The sequence below is a fragment of the Hippichthys cyanospilos genome, chromosome 16 (genome assembly GCF_059441005.1).
Source record: "Hippichthys cyanospilos isolate Australia breed blue-spotted pipefish chromosome 16, RoL_Hcya_1.0, whole genome shotgun sequence".
NCBI lineage: Eukaryota > Metazoa > Chordata > Actinopteri > Syngnathiformes > Syngnathidae > Hippichthys > Hippichthys cyanospilos.
The window spans coordinates 8,821,502-8,842,745 of record NC_142384.1 but is presented as its reverse complement, the minus strand read 5'-3'; the positions used below and the strand labels follow the sequence as shown (position 1 = coordinate 8,842,745).

General features: G+C 45.6%; 1 protein-coding gene across 4 annotated transcripts in view; it reads right to left on the bottom strand.

Annotated features, from left to right (window-relative positions):
• Positions 1–21,244, bottom strand: part of bahcc1a (BAH domain and coiled-coil containing 1a) — a 75,429-nt gene that overhangs the window by 3,985 nt on the left and 50,200 nt on the right. Inside the window, exons 4-26 of one of the 4 annotated variants that reach the window (XM_088437398.1) lie at positions 19,281–19,406; positions 16,825–19,122; positions 15,894–16,008; positions 15,602–15,801; positions 15,361–15,522; positions 14,959–15,251; positions 14,191–14,536; positions 12,104–13,030; positions 9,459–9,628; positions 9,214–9,350; positions 9,017–9,127; positions 5,051–5,165; positions 4,580–4,790; positions 4,327–4,503; positions 2,738–2,911; positions 2,358–2,641; positions 1,820–1,885; positions 1,598–1,724; positions 1,397–1,517; positions 1,137–1,212; positions 446–554; positions 253–366; positions 21–167 (exon numbers count right to left, since the gene is read on the bottom strand). In XM_088437398.1, coding sequence (XP_088293524.1) covers positions 21–167; positions 253–366; positions 446–554; positions 1,137–1,212; positions 1,397–1,517; positions 1,598–1,724; positions 1,820–1,885; positions 2,358–2,641; positions 2,738–2,911; positions 4,327–4,503; positions 4,580–4,790; positions 5,051–5,165; positions 9,017–9,127; positions 9,214–9,350; positions 9,459–9,628; positions 12,104–13,030; positions 14,191–14,536; positions 14,959–15,251; positions 15,361–15,522; positions 15,602–15,801; positions 15,894–16,008; positions 16,825–19,122; positions 19,281–19,406 — 6,606 coding nt within the window. The remainder of the gene's footprint in view (positions 1–20; positions 168–252; positions 367–445; positions 555–1,136; positions 1,213–1,396; positions 1,518–1,597; positions 1,725–1,819; positions 1,886–2,357; positions 2,642–2,737; positions 2,912–4,326; positions 4,504–4,579; positions 4,791–5,050; positions 5,166–9,016; positions 9,128–9,213; positions 9,351–9,458; positions 9,629–12,103; positions 13,031–14,190; positions 14,537–14,958; positions 15,252–15,360; positions 15,523–15,601; positions 15,802–15,893; positions 16,009–16,824; positions 19,123–19,280; positions 19,407–21,244) is intronic. The other 3 variants (XM_088437399.1, XM_088437400.1, XM_088437401.1) reach the window with 3 other exon arrangements.

Sequence of the window (21,244 nt, the reverse complement as noted above, 5' to 3'; positions counted from 1 at the left end):
GGAAAACGACAAATTCTTACCTGGTTTTCGTTTTTGGAGGGTTAACGGTTGGTTGCTTTTAACCATATTGACAGCGTTGAGTCTTTCACTGGAGGAATGATTAAAAGTGGGGCTTTTCTTGACCTGATTCCCACTGGGTACAAACACTGCAGGAGATGTCTCCTCACCTTATGAATGATCAAATAAATTCATTCATTAGCTTTTATTGAACGACACATTTCCTGGAAAAGTGCATAGTAAGGAAACACCCACAGCGTATTTGATATCCCGGTGGTAGGAGACGAATGTTTGGTACGGAAATTTTTCCCCGGTCTCCGTCGTCAAACTCTACCATTACTCCCGGCTTGGCGTCATCGGTTGAAATCCCTGCAAGAGGTGGACGTGAAGTTCACCGGAGAATGAAACATTGAGATCCAGCGGATATTAACGAGGGTTGACGTCTCACCTCTACGAACGTAGCCTGGGTACAAGCAGCGTGAGCGTTCGCTCCAGTAAGCGCACACCCTGGTTCCATCATTTAGCATAGCCTCTGACTCGGGGCGCACATCCAGGACCTGACATGCAGACCAAAATGTCATTAGGATTTATTACAGGCGGAGTATCAAAACGCACATGTTGAAGCGGCGTGAGTGAAGCGGAACCGGGTTCACGGGCATGCACTTTGCTGCGATTCTAAGCAGTGCTTAAGGCGTGTCATGCCAATGTGCCAGTCAGGGCTGAAAGGAACGGAAGCCTGGATGTAGTAAACCCTGACTTGCTGAGTAATACCAAAGAAGGCCTGAATAGGGAGCTTGTGATTGCTGGTTGCCAGATCCTCGTTGCAACAATGCAGGCAGCCCTAACATCCGCCTCTCACTGGGGGCTCTTTCAGGTCGCTTTCATTTACTGTTGCCATGACGAGAGACCCTTTTGAAAGATGAGGCGTGGATGTGGGTGTGGGAGTGTGTGCGAGAAGGAGCTCAATGAAAATTGCGGATGATCTCTTTTAGGGGCCGACCAAGAACGTAGTTCAAGGTTCCTTGGCCTACTAACTTGTATTTTTCACCTGACGCTTAGAGCCGATGAGTTTGAGAAAGCAAAGATTAGGAGCAGAAGTCATCAGGCCGAGAAATGACTGCTGTTGTGGTTGAACTTACAGCTTCCCGAAGTAGCTGATCCAATGAATAGATCTTTGCGCGGTTCCCTCTTTCCCCATCAATCGTAACACTAAAGCTGGAAAGAGAAACAAAAGTAGTCTATTTTTAACCTGTTGACTTGTCGAACTGGCTACTCAATTGTTGTGTATCGTCGTCTCGATATCATCGGCTAAGGAACATGCAAAGTTGAGAAAAGAAGAAGCCTTTGTTCTACTGTGTAACTCATAGTCAAAAGGCCATTGTTTGTGTAATTTGCTTACATATCTGGGAAATCCATGGTGTGGATTCTGGCAGCATACAGAAGCTCATCTTCCTTTGAGACCAGGATCTTCAGTCCGTCCGTTAAGAGTTCTTTGGTCAAGACGCAATTAGGAACTGCAACTATAAAGGCAAAGGTCCTAGTCAATATTTTAACATCCCTGAAAAACTCCTGTGAGATACAGTATTGTAATTTAGTTTACCCTCAGGGTTGTTGTTGGCCGAATCGCTGTTGTCCTCCTCCTCTTCCGAGAAGCTGCTGCCATCCATCTGAAAGCCCTCATCGGCCGCAAAGCTTTCCAGGAGCCGACTAACCGCTCGGCCTTTTGTCTGGTTGCGAGGAAAATTGAAAAATGTCAGAATTTGTTCAACACTTAAAAGGTGTGAGTGTTTCAATTCTTATTTCAGTGGTATTTCAGTGGTACCTCTTTGGCTCTCCTGTCTCTGCTTCCATCCTCAGTCTTTGATATGCAGGCCCAGCTATTTTTCCGCTAATGGACAAGATGAGGATGAGAAATTCAGACTGGCGCAAAGTGGGAACTAATTTCTTTGTATTGATGTAATTATCTCAGTGGAAGCCTTTTTTCTGCTTTCAAGAAATCTTAATGTGAAATTCAAAATGGCAAAGGCAGTTTTATAAGACAGTAGTCTCAAAAAAGATTTGGTAACTAACTTGCTAAATCTAACTAGCACCAAATGTGGAGAAAAATAAATCTTGAGTACTTTTCTGTAAAAGAATTCTGGAAGCATTCCTTGACAGGATATGTATAATTTTACCCATAATTCCGTGTGCATAAATTTGCTATTGAGGCAGCGAGACAATGATTCTGACCGTAAGTATGCCTCTTAATTACCATGGAAATTACTGCCTAGAATGTTGACCCAATCTCCTGACTAGTCTCAGGTCCCCCCAAATCAACAGATCTAAGCACGCACATTTATGAAAAACGACTTCCTTCTAACCTTGTTAATCGTTCCTCTCAACATGGTACTTTTGCGCGTGGCCCTCTTTAACCTCTCGCTCGTGGTTGGAAAAGTAGGCAGCCCTATACTGCGCCGGAAACGGTTGCCCTTGTTGTTGTGGCTTCCCCAGCGAGGCTCCTTGGACCTGGGCGAGCAAGGTCTGCTGACCCCCTTTGTGTTGTAGTCCTCGTGACGGTTTTTGAGTGCAGTGGCCGGGCTCAGCCTACTGGGATTCTTCTTTCGTACTTTGACCTCCCCTTCTGTGCCAGAAAGACTATGGGACCCTGTGAAGTTCGATTACAGAAACAGACATTGTTAACAAGCCGTGAGGAGAAACACAAAACAGATGCTCCTTGTAAATAAATCAGCCGTCACCGTACCATAAAGCTCCTGTCTCTGTTTTTTGTTCCTGGCTTTCTGATTGGCCTCTAGTTTTACAACGGACGAAGGACTCGGACCTGTCACGGAGGAGCTAGAAGTCAGGTCTCTTGGCGGTTGGGCTCTTAGGTCTTGACCTTCCTCACTATCGTTACTGCCGTCCTCCTCATCCTCTCCTGATGGAAAACGAAAACGCAGAGCATGCGTTCTCGGGTTAGAAAGATACTAGTCTTATCAAACGCGTTGCTAAACTGTGGTTATCTTGAAGGTCTCGCCATTATGTCGCAAACACTTCATTAGCATTCAAGTAAATGTTGAACTGTTCATTGAAATGATGTATTAAGTGCTCTGCCTTGATGGTATTTCCTGGTGCGAACCCACATGCAACAGAGCCGGAATGAGACGGTGAGTGGGAATGACTTTATGTGTGTGGGTTTGTCACATTGCTCTCCTTGAGTCAGCCAGTCTCCAGGGCTGTCAAAGCCTCTCACAGGCAAGTGTTCACATCTGCACACGTAGCGCGGATCAGCCAACAAGGCTGATCACTCAGGTGTCTAAATGACCATGCACACCTTGTCTTCAACACAAGGTGTTTCTCACCTTTGCACTCGCATCTGGTTGCCTTCAGAGTGATTTACAGATTTTAAGGCTCACTGGAGTGTGGCACTGCACGTCTTACAAGAGTAGGCATTGGCAGATATGAGATTTGAGCGATGTGATAAACATGAGCAAAAATATCAGTGTCACGGTGCTCAAATTCCAGATCTATTTTTGTCCCATTGAACACAATCTAGTTTATTTTTTCAACAAAATATCGAATAGTTGGCATTTCAAGAAATGTGTACCATGTTTATTACAAATAAATCCTTATCCTCCTTGCAAGGCGAGGTAAACAAAATGGCACCATCTAAATAGTTTCAGAGGCAGCCTTTTGTGTCAACTCTGCAAGCACTAGTGATACCGTATTGCCAGACTGCACCATGCTTCCATGAATGGCCACTGTGAGGCACATTGGACAGTAAAAGATCCGCTGAATTGTGATATTTTCAAAATGGAGTGTTATCATCTATAACCCTTAAAATGATACAGAGAGCCAGTTTGTTTGACTAGCATAAGCATACAATTGTATTCCAAAAGATCCAAAAAGGTCATGTGTCATGTCCTCCAGCATATATAGTATATATAAAACTGTTATTGCCATCAAATTATTGACAAAGAAGCCAATTATATCCTGCACTGTTTAAATTCCCTCTTTGTTAGATTAAGCAAAATAGAAAAGCAACATTACTGGTTATGGAAAGTGATAGCTGTTGAAATCGTGACATTTCAACGCCACAGTAAACGGCCAACATGGTTATCAGCCCGAGGCAATGCAAGAGTATATAACGCATTAGCATTCCTCTGAATCAGGTCTTTGGGTTTACTGTGGTACCTTCCAGTTCAAATGAGTCGACACCGGGCCGCGATGTGCTCGTCGCCTCTGGCCCATGCACGTTTGACACTTAATGAAACAGATGTGTGTAGTGCACCGGCAAAGCAAATCTCAAAAGCAAGTTTAGCTTAGAATGAAGGTCAGATGCTCTCGTCTTACCTTGTTCTGAGGAATCACTCTCAGGATTTGAACTTTCCTCCAAAGACTCCCGTCTTTGTCCACGATGAACCCTCACTCCAGTCTTGCTCTGATGAGTGGACTCTTGCGTCCCTTTTTTCGATCCACGGTGCAGCACCCCGGCCCAGCTCTCCTGGGGACCACTGTCGACACTTGCTGCTGAGAGAGATGGACAATCCTTCTGAGATCTAGGCTTCAGGATTGGGTTTCGAGTTTCAAATAAAGGACCTCGTACCTGTGTCGCTGTGCCCCCCAGACTCCCGTCTTTTTCCCTGGCTGTGGTGTCCGTGCTTTGAGTTGCACGGTGACACCTCCTTGTCCCTGTAGCGCATCCCTGAGAGAGTCTTTTTACCCTGGCTCTTCTGTTTGAGCTGCGCCACATCGACGGCCAGCTTCGAGCCCAGTACACTTTGAGGACCACCTTTTTTGCAACCTGGCGCTTTTATCTGCCGCAGCAGAGGGGGACAATGAGGTCTAGTTAAAGCTACGGCAAAAACATCAGAGACCATAAAAGCAGAAAAGGAATATTAAGGGCCCAGGTGTAAAACGCATTAACATGAAGTGCTTACGTTCTGACTCATGTGGGTTGTATTTAATTAAAAACAGCTCTACAAAGTAATATTTCAAATGCAAAAAAAGCCAGTGTAGCCTCTTTCATTTGGAGTTACATGGAGGATAAAAGGATAGAGGACAATGGGATCCTGACCTGTGTGTTTCCAAGTTGCTCAAAGGCTCGACTGGACAGCCTCTTCTTCCTTCTCTGGCTGTCTCCTCCCCCTCCTAGCTCCTCAGGCGTCAGGGAATGCCCTGCCACCATCAGCCTGTCAGTCAAAACAACGAAGGGGAATACATTAGGGAAGAATGACAGTGGTTTGAAATAATCAAGAGGAGCAAGGGCGTCGCGAGGAAAAACTGTTAAGTCACCACCTCCCTGTGGGATCTAATACGTCTCCTCTGTCTGAAGCATGGAGTGAAAGTTGAAAGATAGCCTGGCATCTGTACAGTACTGCTGGAAACAACCGGGTATCTAACAGGAAACTTGGTGGCGATCGACACAAGGGCGCGTACGCAGAATGTGAACTAGCATCGAAGGTTTTGGCAAGGAGTTGGAAGCCATTGCGTTTATATATAGGGCTATTGTTTTCTGCGAGGAAAAATTATAGATCTACTGTTTAAACTTCATACTCATCTTGGACACTTTGACCAGCACTAAGCAGCATCATGTCAACCTCTTCAAATGCCCGTGACTAGCCCTCTTGGAAGCATGTCCATAGACCGCACTGACAAGTGCCAGGCCATGCTTAAACAAAAGATTACCCTCCCCTCTTCTATTGTGTTCACAGCCCGTGAAATCTCCTAACATTTACACAGTAGGCAAAGTCGGAATGCCAAAAAAATATCCAAAAAAAATAAATAAACTGTATGGTGTGTGCACTATACAATTCGGTAACCACGAGAATCGTATACAATCTGCTGTGTGGATCCTAACTGTGTATGTAATAGTACACAAGAAAAATCTATTGTATCTTTGGTTTTAGTATATATGTGTGGGGTTGAAAATTGCTCACATCCTTCAATTCAGAAGCGGTTTTCACTGCCCAGATAGGAACAATAATGCTGTTAAAAACGTCCGCTTTGAGACACGATAATTCATCTCCACAGGTGTCCCGAGTGACAGTTTTTAATATCTTCTTTCTTTTTTTTGTAAAGATATGGCTGAGTAAGCAGCGCGTGTATCTCATAAGGGAAATGTGGCCTTGACGATCTATAACAAAATGCAATGAATGTGTTTTTTGTGTTGTGGGGTCCGCCAAAAGACTGACAGTAAAATGTGACTTCGCCTAAGCTAAACATGGCAAGACATACGACTTATATGATGACTTCTCCGTAATCCTTTTAACATAATTTACCGTAATTTCCGCACTATAAGGCGCACATAAAAGCCTTAATTTTTTTTAAGAAGCTGATGTTGCGCCTTATAATCAGGTGCGCCTTATATATGGATCAATATTGAGATTTGGATTCGTAGATGGGGAATGAATTGAAAGTAAGCTTTACCTGTTTCTTTTGTATGTTTACAGTTGAACAAGGTTGGTCATATTGACATTGAGTTATTACACTATTGAGAGTTTAGAGTTATTATTTGAGTTATTATTATTACTTTGAGTATTACTATATTGTGATTGCACTGGAGGAAAAGTTCCCTGAAATAAATGTTACATGTTATACCTCGCTCTTAAAAGATAAACTGTGACGGAAATACTCATAAAATAAAAGACAGTTGTTATTTGTTTTGGGAGTGAATGGAGTTGTCAGAAAGCTGGTTTTGAATCTACTAATAAAGTTTGACTGCTTCTACTGTTGCGCCTTATAATGCGGTGCGCCTTATATATGGAAAAAGGGTTTGAAATACGTCATTGAGTGTGCGCCTTATAATCCGGTGCGCCTTATAGTGCGGAAATTACAGTAATCAGTTACGACAATAGTGCTTACAACGGACATCAGTGATCTAGCTTCAACCTTGGTACCTAAGATTACTCCATAGTCCTCAATCATGGTGCCCAAACATCACAACTAGGTATTATATCAGTCATGTAGTAAACACAAGTGTCAGCAAGTACCCCAATGCGACCCTTTGCACCCGACAACCTCATGGCATGTTCTGTTGGGGCCACCCTTTCTCCACCGCACCTCGCTGCAGGGGCTTGGCCCCGTTACTCTTTCACTTGAGCGTCACTGTCGCCCAGCATCAGCGTTCCCCTCCCATGGCGTCAGCACTGGTCTGGTGAGGGGGCAGGGGGTACACGCTTGAAACAAGAGCGGAGGTGACATTGCAGAAGGGCAGCTCAGGGCACTACTCTTGTCCGGAAAGAACCGTGAGGAATCGTCTAACAACTAACTGAATCCTGGCGGGATTTGGTTTCACAATTCTTCCGCTTTAACTTGAGTTGCACTACTTGGAATCGTTACATTTAGAGTTAAGGGAAAGACTGAGTATTGAGAGTTTGTTTTGTATTTTTTCCTGAGACCCAGCTTATTCATTTGTGACCGCTGCTGTGTCTATTTTGTCTCAGCAAGACAGCAAAGTGAATTGCATCATACCCAAACACAAGACAGCATTGGAAAGGCCAAGATGTTCTCAACTGAGCAAACTAGGACCTATAGGATAGCCACAATGAGCCAAAGTGAGGTAGAATTGCTTATTTTGAAGCTTTTTTGTACAGTTAGTTGTACATTGTGTTGTCTTGTTAAATTCTACCTGACTGAGCCCACCGCAATTTGAGTAGCGCCAATAAGCCATAAGACGATATTGAGAAGTTGAAATGGTTATTTTGAAGCTTTTTTAGTTCATTTAGAAGCGTCTTGTTAAATAATAAGAATATGATAGAAGCAGAAGAATTCATCCGTTTTTTTTCTCTATCATGGGAATGGGAAAATCACATGACCAAACTCAGAAAACAAGTGAGCTGAGATTGGTCCTTAGCTGAGCGCTTAGGTACTGTGATGTCATTTTCACATGACAGCACGTGACAAAATGGCCGCTCCTGGGAAGGATATAAACCACCTGTTTATATTTGCTATTTTGCTGCGTAACTCTTATTCCACAAACACAATATTAATCTTAGACCGACGAGGGCACAGAACATAAGGTAAATATTATGCATGTATTGACTTTAAGAGAAAGCTCTCAAATTTCACGTTCATTCATGAATTGGATGGTCATGGATGAGAATTTTCGTCACTAAAATACCTGTTTTTAATGAATGGATAGATGACACCCGTGGCCAACGCAAATTGAGATTTTGCCATCAAAAACACATTTTCACACTTTTGTTCATTTTTTATCAAAGGGAAGGACCGTTGAGCTGTTTCAGATTCTACTTAAAAAAATATTTGCGTCAAAGTGCATATGTGCGAGGATTTTTCTCCTTTTATCCAAAATAACTTAGTTTCACTCAAACGGCCTTTTCAAACAGTGATTACTAAGGAAAGGAATAAGGTAGAGTCTTACTTTCTTTTTCAAAGTAAAGAATGGAATCCAATCTTTCATATGGTACCACCAATGTCTTGACGGTCATGCGATAAAATATTTCAGGGGCTTTGAATGATCCATCAAAATGCTTTTCAAATACTGCTTGAGAGTTAATTCTGGCACTGTTTATTTGAACAGGGGCCACTATTTATTCGATCTTCCTTTTCTATCTTTGTCCTTTTTTTTTTTTAAACAGTACTCAAATGACCTTTTAACCATTTGGATGGATGCTATTAAAACTCGAGAGCCGAGCACCAGCACGCCATGACAATCATGTAATCCTTTGGGACCAACGTTGACCCTTTGGGCCTATATGACAGTGAGGCGTCACATTCCTTGTGCGAGGCAAGATTACCAGGGAATTCACAGTACTCTAATTACATCGTCTGCTTATGAGCCCAGCTTACCTCAAACCACCCAGACTCAAACAAGCATTACAAACACTCCAATAATGCCGTGGAAGTTGAAACCGAATGAGTGGAATTTGCAGGTATGCCACGGCATAAATATTCTGCAAATAACCATAAGCGCAGCTGACACAGTTATGTTGTTAAAGAATTAACAAGGATTAAGTGGACTTTCTCGAATGGTCCATTTGACTTCTCTTTTTTTCCTAGCACACGTACGTAATATACGTACTTGACTTTTCTTTGACCCTCAGACGCCACTGAGCTTGTCGTGAGGATGGGCTTCTTCTTCCTGGGTCGCCCCGGTCCTCTTCGCGCCGGGCTTCGTGGCGTTTCCTCTTTTCTATTTGAGCGCACGTCAAAAGAGATTTGTTGTCCGCACTTAAAATATTTTGTGTAGAAATGGTCGGAAAGGCGGCTCGCGCTCACTGATGGTCATGTTTCCTCTGTAGTTTAGCCAGCTCCCTCTGCTTCTCTTTGTAGTGACGCTGAAGCTCGGCCAACTTGACACGCATCTCAAGCTCGGCACCGTCCATCGTTTCCATACTGCCTTTGGCTTGGCACACCTGGTAAGTGGTCAATGTTACTAGGTTACAATGTTACTGGATTTTTCTTAATGACCCCTCATCTAAGAGCATTCGGGGTATTAACAGCAGTTAAAAATGTATTCTTACTGGTTCGTTGCGTGGTGTCCAACTGCATTTTCTCCGCAAGTTGAAGGTCTTGCGGGCTGGGAAATGTCGACCCGAACACGTATCGTTGCCTGCCTGTGAACTCGTTTCCAGTGATCGGGCTGTCGCTAGCGTAGCCAGGCTGTGCAGGTCAAACATCAGCAACTCCTCCTCTGTTGGGGCAAAAAAAAGACATGATGAAATTTTCGAGTTTTGTTTTTTGTGTGAGTGTCTGTGTTGTGCATGGAGACAAAATGCCCCGAAATCCCGTGGTCTAAATCCCTTTTTTTAAAGATCTTTTTAACGCTATACAGTATCTACTAGGTGGTATAGTGCTTAGCACAACCCAAATTTAAATTCACCTGGCTCCGGCCTTCCTGTGTGGAGTTTGCACTCTCTCGCCGAGCCTGCACGAGCTTTCTCCCACACTCCAAAAACATGAATGGCTTGTGAGGACATTCTAAATTGTCCGTAGGTGTGATTGGGTGCGTGAAAGGTTGTTCGTCTCCGTGTGCCCTGCAATTGGCTGGCAACCTGTTCGGGGTGTCCCTCACCTACTGCTCAAAGTCAGCTGGGATGGACAGCAGAACTCATTCAGTGCCAAGCGCAATTTTTTTTTTACGTCTTTTAAGAATCTAGATATTCAACCCCCGATATGTACTTAAAAAAAAATCACATGGTAGTGTGTCAGGAAGTCTGTATATGAGTGGGACTGAATAAGTTCGACAGAATTCAGCAGGTGGGATATTGCTATAAATATTCAACAGAATAGACTGAAATCTGAATGATCCGTGTCCACTGAACATGTGGCCTGAGTTATAATTTGTAAAATTCCATTAGACTCAGCAAATTGTACCCTTGCTGTTAAATGCCCTCATACTATGATGTTGGGATACATGAGAACACATTATTACAACAGTGTTCAGTTCTAATGTCAAATGCCAAATAATTCAGGATGTCATTGATCGGATCTATGAAATAAAACATTACTCAACTAAACTACATGGTGCAACTCATAAAATACTTGTCACAAGTGACAACTGGACACGAGAAGATTCCCATTCAAGTCTGGGTATTGCCGATTTACTTTATACACAAGCAATCTACCTCTTTAATACTCCCTTTGCAAAAGTGGAAAATTTCCTTCAAAGCCAATCAGTGAATCTGAAGGCCACTCTTGTATATTTATGAAGTAAAAAAAGAAAAAGGAAAAAGGACCAGACATCATGTACTGAGCTTCGGCTGCATGGCTGGTTGTAAAAAGATGGTTGTATGGCGGTTTGCATGAAATTTGCAAGACTAATGAATTATTTTATTTTCGCTCTTGTTTTGGCACACACTTTGATCGACATTACTTTGACTTTGAAACATGTCGCTTCCCTAAACTGTCAACGGCGCTCACATCACAAGCGCATCACTGACTCCGGAATCAGTGGATGATACTCCCCCCCCCCAAATAAAAACCTCTTTTGGGAGCTGTTAAATGCATTAGGATGCTGTGGTAAACACAAAACATCCTTTGCTTGAATGATATAAAAACACATGGCACTTTGGAAAAACAAGGAAGCTTTTAAAGGCACTTTCAAACAATGGGTTCTAATTAGCAAAGCAATGCTCCAGGGTGCTGAAAACATTGACTGCTTTTGTGATTACACACTCTGTAGTGTTGTATATGGAGAAGTGCTGGAATAATCGTTGAGTTTCTTTTACTGTATAACAGTTTATACGTGTACCTACCTGCTTGTTACAACAGCAATCTGTTCAGTGTTTAACGCATTTAATTAGATGCCCCTTGTGGGAAAAACAAGTTCATGCCAGGCAATCATTTACAATGTTTTTTTTTTTTTGGTTTGTTTTGACATGACCCACAAGATACTGTGTTCAATTATTGTATTTACAAAGTATCTAACGAATGAAAGAATTGATCCACCCCTTTCAACTGGAAAAATAGTCATTCTGTTTTTAATTCAGCAGTAGAACCAAGGTAGGTTGCACAAAATGCAACCATTTTCCAGAGTGGACTCATAACTATGCTGATGATGTCATATCTAAAATAGAGCACCGATGCCATCTACTGGTGATTGTGCATGAGGAAAGTTGATTTCGATTTAGAATTTACACTGGAATGATATCAAACACTCATTCCTGTTAAAAAAAAACGTAATCAACAAATATAAAACTCAGTGGCAGTGAATGAGTTCGAGTTCAGGTCAGGAATAGTGTGACGCTTGTACATAAGGAAATGGAAATCACAATGATGGGAAACAAGTGCCTTTTGAATGAAACCTACGTAAGTGCACGTGTGGCTCATATAACATCCTTCCCCAAGGAAAGATACATGTTCAAATCCGTCGTACTACTTTCTTCTGCTTCCCTCTAGAGGCCTTAGCATCGTGAGAGCAGCCTTTTAGGAAATAAAACTGCCTTTAGCGCAAAGAAAGTAACGGCAAGCGAGCACACAGAAGACTTCCCAAGGGAGATTTCACCAGAGGCTCTGGAGATGGAGAAGAAGAGCGGAGGCTCTAGAAGGGAGCACAGAGTAACAGAGGCTACCCCTGAGGGGATGTGCGAGGTGGTCTCGGTGGGAAAGGTGTAGTCGACTGATTGGAGAGTGTTAATGGTTGCAAGAAAAAAAATTGGTCCCTTACCTTGGCTTTCCCCACTGCTGTGCCGTTTCTGCTGTAGCTCCAGGTCAGCCACCTCACTGAGAAGCTCCATTCCTTGGCTTGGGTTGCTCTGTGGCGGGGCTGTGGATGGAGCGTTGAAAGGAAGCAAGGGAAACGGAGGTACGTCTGCGCAGAAAGCCGCAGCAATGAGAAGCTCGAGGCTCCAGTAGCAGGGCACGAAAGGTTTGTGGGATTCATCGGCGGTTGCCTCGCTCGGGCTGGGAACGGACGCCACAACAGTGGAAATACACGCCGTATTCAATGGGGTATTGTCAGGGACCATCTCGTTCCTCTGTTGCTTGCTGTCATTTACTTCTCCCGCGGTTGCGCACTGGTCCTCAAGCGCTGCTGGGATTGTAGGGTTAAGCTCCACCATGGTGCCCGAGACTGGCTTCTCCTCTTCGGACGTAACGTGCTTCACCTGGTTCTCCTCAGTCATGGGCTCGTCATCATCATCGTCCTCCAAGGTGATGACAGTCTCTGACCTTTCAGGTTCATCTGTGCACAGGGGCACTGGACAAGAAGCAGCCTCACACACCGGGCTGTCAACAGGAGGGCAGACAAGAACCTCTTCTTCAGCGGACCCCTGCGTCTCCACCTCATTTTCCCGTGGGACATAGTTAGCTACTGTCGCCTCCACCTCCTCCCTTTGCTCCAGGACTCCCTCGATGATGCTCCCCTCGTCCCCCCGCTCCACTTCCTTTGGCGCAAGTGGCTCCGGGAGAGGCCTGACCACCGCTTGGCAGTCCAACCCTTCCCCGAGGCTGGAAAGGGGCTGGGGGGCATGCTCAGAGGGCTCCGATTGGATGGCTTCCAGGTCGGCTGGCTCTGCGAGCTGAATGTCCTGGGGAGAAGGCCCGCTCCTGTAGCCTATGGTGACAGCGGAGTATGTGTATCCAGGAGGCAAATCTTGGGGGAGAAAAGAGAATTCAATTACTTCAATTTCTCCGCCACGAAGGTTATGATTTCATCAGATTGTTTGTTCGTAGGGACGGGACAAGATCTTGTACAACGAGATCCCGCAGGAGATTTCTTGTCCTTGCGCAGCACAAGATCAATTTATTAATATTATTTTTTGGGGGGCTTGTTGGATCACAAATACATTACAATGAAAAACCATAGCAAACACCAAAATAAACCATACAATACCAAATAATGTGCAAATACAAACACCTTTTATTTTTCAAGTGCTTGCCGGAAAAATATGTCACAAACTTGTTCCTCCCATGAGTTGCGACTCCTGTTGGGAACAAAAAACCTACGTTGTTCCGATCGACCACCAATTCGGGGCACTAAAAAAAGTATTTATTACACTCAAATTTTGTTGCGCGGCCCGTCCTCTATTGTTCATGTTTAGCGCCGCTTCTAGGATAAAGAAATACAAGGTGCACTTTTGATGTTTAAATCGCCTGTGTGGTGATATTTTTGTTTCAAAATTAAAGAAATTAATGGTAAGCTAGTGGCATATCAAAGACTGTTTCAAAACATAGCAAAAACAATTATGCCAACCATCACAGCTAACAAGAGCTACACGTGTTTTGTTGAACTAGCTAAACTGCATCTGAGAAATTAGCCTGTTTAAAAAAAGACTCCCCTGCATGTTTACATTTGTACACTAAAGTCAATGTTCTTGCAGTCTGCTGATAAAAAGGAAAACTAAATATATATATATATTTTTTTTTTCATATAAACATTTACGAGTTGTTGAGATTGTGAAAGTGGATGCTTGTTGGCATTGTCGTTAACTTCTGCATCGCTGAAGGTGCACGCTGCTTTGCCAACCCAATTAGGATTGGTTGGCCTTGATGAAGGGCTGCACTATACTGAATCAAACTTGGAATTGATAAAAGAAAAAACACATAAAGCATCTGTATAAATATACTGTACATTTGACCTCACCTACAGTATAATGTGATAGGAAAAAATGTAGTCTTTTTTTTTTTTTTTAAGTACTTTAAATGTGCTTGAATTCGACCTTGTAAAAGTTTTCTACCTCGCCTCAAATATCACGTACACAATTAACCGTAAATCCTTTGACACACTGTTTTTATGTAAAGAATTCTGCTTACCAGGCTCCAAGCTTTCTGGGTATTCTTGTGGGGGCTGGCCCTCCCCTTGCTTATCCTGGGGGTCGGCCCCCTTGGGCATCTGGGATGGGGCTGGACTAATGGTGGGAGAGTGGGGGGCTGTAACAGCGGGGCTAGGGGCAGGGCATGGTGTTGAAGGAGTGCTTTTGGGGTGCGGGCGCATTGAGGGTGACTGGCAACAAGGGGACAAGTGAGCAGGGCAGGCTCCGGGGGGAGATGTGTTCCTTTGAGGGGGGTTGTACGAGTAGGGCTTGGATGGTTTGGCTGTCCTTGGTTTTGGCAGAAGCTCCTCCAGGTCAACAGAGGGTTCATCTGCTCTCTTCTGTATCTATTGGGTTGCAAAGGAGGTATTAGAAAGTGCTGGAATTAATTAGATTTTAGTGGTTTAGGTCAGGGGTCCCCAACCAAGGGTCCGCGGATGAGTTGGTACTGGGCCACTTATGTATTATTACATTTTATTTTGAAAAACCTGGAATTGTTAGTCACTAGAGCGCCTTCACTCCCAGATGGTCCCAGCTTATTGGAGGAAAAGAGGCTCAGGGCTCCCATTAATTTTCTGTAATGGCGGGTTAAAACTTTGTGTACTTTATATTTGCTTTGCATTGTAGCTGTACTGTACGTAACTTTGAAGGCATTTTTAACCCATCCCCGGGCCTAGAAAAGTGGCCAGTGCTGACTGATCCGTGGTTGTCAAAAGGCTGGGGACCATTTGACAAAATCCCGTTAAATCAACAATTCATTTTCAGTCACCTGTGCATTGAGGGGGGCTTGGTGTTGCATATCCACACCATGCACAGCTTTGTGCTGTTGCTGTTGCTGCTGCTGCTGCTGCTGCTGCTGTTGTGCTTGATGGGGCTGAGTGTGTGTTTGCTGTGACTGGTGGCTTTGGTGCTGATGCTGGAGCTGTTGATGCTGCTGGAGAGCGTATAGCTCCTGTTGCCGTAGAAACTGCGATCGAGAGTACACGGTGGGATGCTGCATGTGGGAAGCTGGGCCCCGGGCACCGTACACTGGGGGCCAAAGCCCTGGCTGTTCCATCACATCTAATGAGAGTAGGAGAATAGGGGAAAAATACAAAATTTAGCAAAAGCTGTTTTGAGATGGACTAAAATATGTCTTGCATTTACTCGGTGGACACTAATGAGAACAAACCAAGGTGGTGGGGTGCAGGATGGGTAGGGGCATCTGTAGGCAGGACAACCAACTGGGCAGAGGGATCCTGAGGCAATGGCAGGACCGGTTGGAGAGGGCCTGGCATGGCTGCAGAGAAACCGGGGGGAAGATTCTGGTGCAGGGCGGTATGCCCTATACCTGCTTTAAATAAGAATACGGTGACTGTATCAAATCCATCCCCAGTTTCTGGAATGACGGCGACTTTAGGTTTGGATTTTACCATAAGAGTGTCCAGTCATCCAAAGGGATGGGCTTCCAGTTCTTGGCATCCAATGGTGGTGAGCAGAATGTGCAGCAGGGTCTGCTAATTGGCCAGATTGGAGGGAAGTCCCGCCTGGGACCATGAGATGAGAAGTGAGGTCCCCGTGACAGCTGTTGGTGGGATGAATCCTCGAAAACTCCACCCTCTCCTTATTATCTCTGCATCGAGATATCATGAAAGGCAAACATAAGGGATCGCAATGGAACAATGCAAATTGAATCTGTAAAATAAATGCCTTGAAGTGCTTTACCTGATGTATGTGTCTCGATCCCTGTCCAAACACGTCAGACCTATCTGTTCCCCGCTCATCATTTTCCTCTCCTGCTCAGTAGTAGGATCTGAGGGAAACATGGTGTGAGCTGGTCCTGTGAGACAAACATTAGCTCACAATTAACTAGTGTTGTTCAGCCTTGTGTGTCAAGGAGAGGACAAATTCCCCAGTGGCTCACCTTTTCTCAAAACACTAACTTAACCCACCAGAGTCTTGGCACACTAATACTTCCACACAAGATTTTCCCAGCCAATCAGCAGCAGGGGGAGTCGCGCCCGCCGTCTGTGGCTTTTTCAAAGACTGATGCTATACTATGACTCCAATTTAGATGTAAATTAGATGTAATATTTTCTTTCCAGCTGTTCCACTTGCTTTTCTACTGTCGTCCTTTGTATACGGTCCTCACGTAAATAATGTCGGTATGAACGGTTGTGGCTTGAAATGTTACTAATTGCTGCTTTGCAGGCTTCTACATGAGCAATTTGGAAGATGAATGCCTGAATCAAGTTGTTAGTCCGCAACCACAATAGGAAAAGATCATTTGCTAAGGCCATAAAATCATAAAAAGTATTGCGGCTAAAAGGTAGTAACGGCGGGGAGGCCCAATGCAGATGCAGGTGAGTGAGGGAGTGAGTGGAATGGAATCAATAAGAGCAGTTTCAGAGGCGTGATGGCCATCGGGAATTTAGGGAGAACTCCCAAACGGCCGGTTCAGGTCAAAATGGACTGCAGTGGACGAGCACACAGTTTTCCGGCTGCACGGGATATCAGGAGATCACCTCACCACACACTACAGATGAAAATGTTTTTGGTGCACAGCCACCAATAACCACCATCTGCACCACGCTACCCACCCCAGCCCCTGATGGCCATTTTTTCTTAGAATTTAAGTGTTGACATTTGACTGTACCTTTCACAGTGGGATGCACTCTTCCATGTCTGCTGCTGGAATGACCGTCTGACGAACGACACGACGGTTCCCTCTGTCTCGCCACGGCCACGGCAATTCCAACCGGCGGCTGCCGCACCTCGCCCTCCCCGTGGCCTGCTTCTCCCATATCCCGATGGCGAGCACTGTAATCGGGACGCTCGTTGTCATTGACTGGACCTTTCCTTGACGGAAGAGTGTGTTTGTTAATCTGAAGGGCACAGCTTCCCCCAGCAGGCCCAGATTTTAGGCTCCCAAGACCACCAAAGGGGGTTTTCTGAGAGAGGAGCTGTGGCTGTTGCTGACTGCTGTACTTAAGCAAGCTTTTCATGGCACTGCTCTCTCCCCGAGTTGAACCTTGGGGCTCCGTTTGTTGCTGCGACTGCTGCTGTTGTTGACTGCCTGGAGGTGCAGTTGTTGGCTGAGGAGGCTGATTCATTCTCTGCTGCTGCTGCTGCTGCTGCGAATGTTGCATAGCACTGCTTCCTAATTCCATGTAGGACTTTCTCTGTTCCTCCTCATTGTGTGGCATGTGATGAGGGGGTCTCATGGCCCATTGCGGCACGGGGGGCTGCTGGTGGTGCTGCTGACCACCGTTGGTGCCGTAACCATAAGCAGACATGTCCATTTTTCGTTTCATCTCCTGCACCGTCCCCTGGTTTAGGTCGCCAGGGGACTGAGCATCTGGGCCAGGTCGTCCATGCTGCTGGTGGCGGATCCTCGCTACCTTTTGGCCGTCTCTCTGTAAGGAGCAGCTACCACCAGAAGCATTATGCTGACTCATGTTTTTGTTTCCAAGTGGGGAGGAATTTGGTGTGGGTCCAGGATGAGAACAGTCTCTGTAAGGAGAAGTGTTGACAGAATGTGGGACAGAGTGCCCAGTCTTGGCTCCCTGCGGCAATGAGGACCTGAACATGTCCATGTCAACTGCGGTGTTGACACACTCAACGCTACGTGAGCGTGCAACCTGGTGCTGCTTCTGGGGTTGTGGAGGTTGTTGTTGTGGTTGTTGTTGAATAGGCGGAGGAAGCTGAGAGCTTTGGAGATGGTGGTGGTGGGACTGCATCCAGTCTGGAGCCTTCTCGGTCTTTCTGTATGCGTGCTGTTGCTGCTGCTGCTGCTGTTGCTTTCTATGCCAACTACTGTGGTGTCCACCACCTGCGTTTTTGTCCATATTTTTGTCCTTGGTATTTCCCCCTCCACCGCCTACAATCTGGCAGTCGGGGTTCCCAAGCTGGAATGTCCCGCCATGTTTTTCCCCTGTGTCTGCCACAGATGGCACAAATGTAGGCCCTGTGACTTTTGGTTCACGCCCCGCATTTGCTTGCCCCCTGTCGTGTGTAGCAGGGTTGCCAAGTGGGGCAGGAGGGGGTGGACAGAAGAACTCTGGGTGGTGGTGCCCATGGTGGGAAGGATGTGGATGGTGCGGGTGGCTGGGGTGAAGCTGAAGGCAATGGAAGCCTCCTGGGTGTGCATGTGTATGGGGGTGAGTGTGCGGGTGTGGATGGGGGTGTGCCCCTCCAGTAGAGCCCAATTGTAAAGCTGGGGGTACGGAGTAAGACAAAGAGTGGTGGAGTGGCGCCTGACCCCTTTCTAGGCAGTCTGAGGGTTGTTCACTAATCCGCATCTCCCCACTTATCCCTTCTTTGGTGCAGCGGCTATTCCCGCTCGAGCTCATATGTCTGCCATGACTGTTCCCTCCACCTCCAATAGTTCCCAGGGGTGTGCCCTCCCCTCCACAGCTGGACATGGATGTCTTAGGCCCAGCCACATTTCCTGTCTCTCCATTTTGCATCTTGCCGTTGTGCAAGCAAGCGCTCAACGGCTTGCCCATAATTTGTGGGTCTTTGCTGTATTCCATCGGGAGTGACGCCTTGTGTCTCTCCAGGGCCCGGCTATTCACCTCCTCCAAGGGCAGCGAATGTTGGGGATAGTGTGTGTGCTGCTGATGAGAGTGGGAATGATGGTGGTGGTGGTGTGTAGGCAGGGCAGACTGGTGGCTGTGGTGCTGCTGCTGCTGCTGCTGTTGATGTTGCTGTTGTTGTCTTTCCTTTGCCTCCTGTTTGCTATTCGATCTCTCCTTGTCTTTGACAGGTCCCACTCCTCTCTCCACTGTTCCTTCTTTAAGACTCTTCAGCAGACTTGCACCACCGCCTTGATCTCGCTCTCTGCTGCAAGGCCCCTGTGAGTGTCCTGAGCTTGCCCTGGACATGGTTGGCAGACTGTGATTCGTTGAGATGAGAGATGGCTGCGATGGTAGACCTCGAATGTAGAAGTTCTCTGAGACAGGGCAAAGACAAATCAAATGAGAAAGAGATTTCACAAAATTACATTATTCATCTCACTGTGTCCCGGGGCATTCTTTTATAAATACCCATATCAGATTATGCCACGCAATGTTTTATAGATTCAATTTACATGAATCATTTGTGCCTCACCTTTTTGGGTGTCATAGAAACGATGTTGACCATAGAGAACTCCGCCGTTGGCATGGTGATCCAAGTGGCTCATAGGAAGAAAAGTGTGGGCCAGACTCCCTGAGAATCGAGGATACCCTGCAGCGGCTGAAATAGATAGCACAGGAAGGGGTGTCGATAGCAGATAAGACAGGCCAATAAGCACCATGATGCACTTATCCACACAAACTCTACATAATCCTCCAGGTCCCATGCAGCTGGTGGCGTTCATACGCAAATAAGGAGTGGCTCCGCCTGTCATGTTTGCCTTTCCTGTTTGAATTTAGAATGCAGACAATACGCGATAAGCTCAGGCTTGTGGATGATTGTGGTGTCTCTTCAACATATGGCTATTTGTCTTTCATCCTCACAGCAACGTCTGTGACACCTTTCTCCATCTGATTGTAAGGATTTCACGGTCTGTTTGCTGTTCTATACTGACCTGTACTATCTCTTAGGTCTAGTGTTATATCAGTGCGCTCCTTGAGGGACTTAAAACCACTACAGTTGAATCAAAGGCCGGTTCCTTTTAATCATATAAAAGGGTTCTTCGGTTTGGAATTTTCACGAGACTAATACCGGTTGATCAAAAACAACCACTCACCAGACAAAGAGTTCCCCCAAAAGTCTAGTTGCCTAAGGTTTAAGATTTAGGTCTTACCAAAAACTAAATGACTGAAAATCTTCATTGATGTTCCATCCATCCATTTCTTGGGACTTAGAGCAGTTTTACAGCAGCATTACTGGACTTGGACATGCTAACCAGTCTTCGACCTAATGACGTTGACTTGTGATAGACTACCGAATATCGTTTGCTGTAATTGGGGCCAGACCGATTGTGGCCCTTCAGAAATCGCCCAGAAATAACCAGTCGATATTTCCAGATCATCTAAACATTTTATGTACATATACATTTACAGCAATCCTATACAAGGGGCAAAGAGTGCTCGTGAAAATATGTATTGACGGGTACGGTCGTCACCATGTTCAGATATTGCACCATCCTCATTTTTAAAAGACAATGCACAGGTAGATGGAGAATAGAAGAAAGTGGGAGCGAGAGGAAGACGGGGGTGAAGAGGGAGGGGAAACACGCTTGTTCGAGCTAAATGAAAGACAGATGTATTTGTGTTGGCAAGTGCGCTGCCTGATCCTGGAAAGCGCAGATGCAGTTCACTTGGCTTTGTGTGCCAAGTGTTAGATGTCTCACTTTTAGCTCTTGGAACAATGGTGACGGTGCTTGTGGTGGCTCTGAAAAGGGCGGAGTGTTGTGGTGGGCTAAATGACCTCGTCTCCAAGCAGCCTCTGTGCCCTCCCATCTTAATTAATGAAATGCGCAGAGAGGGCAAACAGACCAACAATAACACAGGAGGGGATGCTTTCCGCAGAGGGCACCAGGGTGATAATTACACAGTTTCTTTCACCTCTTTTTTTTTTCTACCACTCTTACTCTTTTCCCACATCCCCATTTGTCTCGTTTTCTACCCTCGCTGTCATGATTAATAAGCACACAAATTTATGCTAGTTCATCTACAGAGGAAGGAGGGGGAATCCTTTTGTTGAAGCGAGAGAAATACAGAGAGCTGTTGGCGAGTCTTTATCCAAGCCGGGAGAGGTTTTTTTTTAAAATTTTTTTATGGAGAGTGAGTGTGACGATTGATGGCGTAATCCCTTTTCACAGCGTGGTCTGGCTGTGCCCGATAATGCCAGCCCGCTCAATTTCAGCATGCCCTCCACCAGGGCGGCGAGCATGTGGGGAGGGGGGTCTGCCGGGCACGGCGTGGCTCATTCAGCCATTAATCTGGCCCGGACAAGGCAAGATGCTGCCGCTCTTGCTGCAGGCCACGCAAGAAGGGTGTTAGCGCTGTCTGCTGACTGCACAGCGGCTTGGCTTTTCTTTCTCTCCCTCCACAATAAACAAGTCAGCAGCCACAGAGGGGATTTCG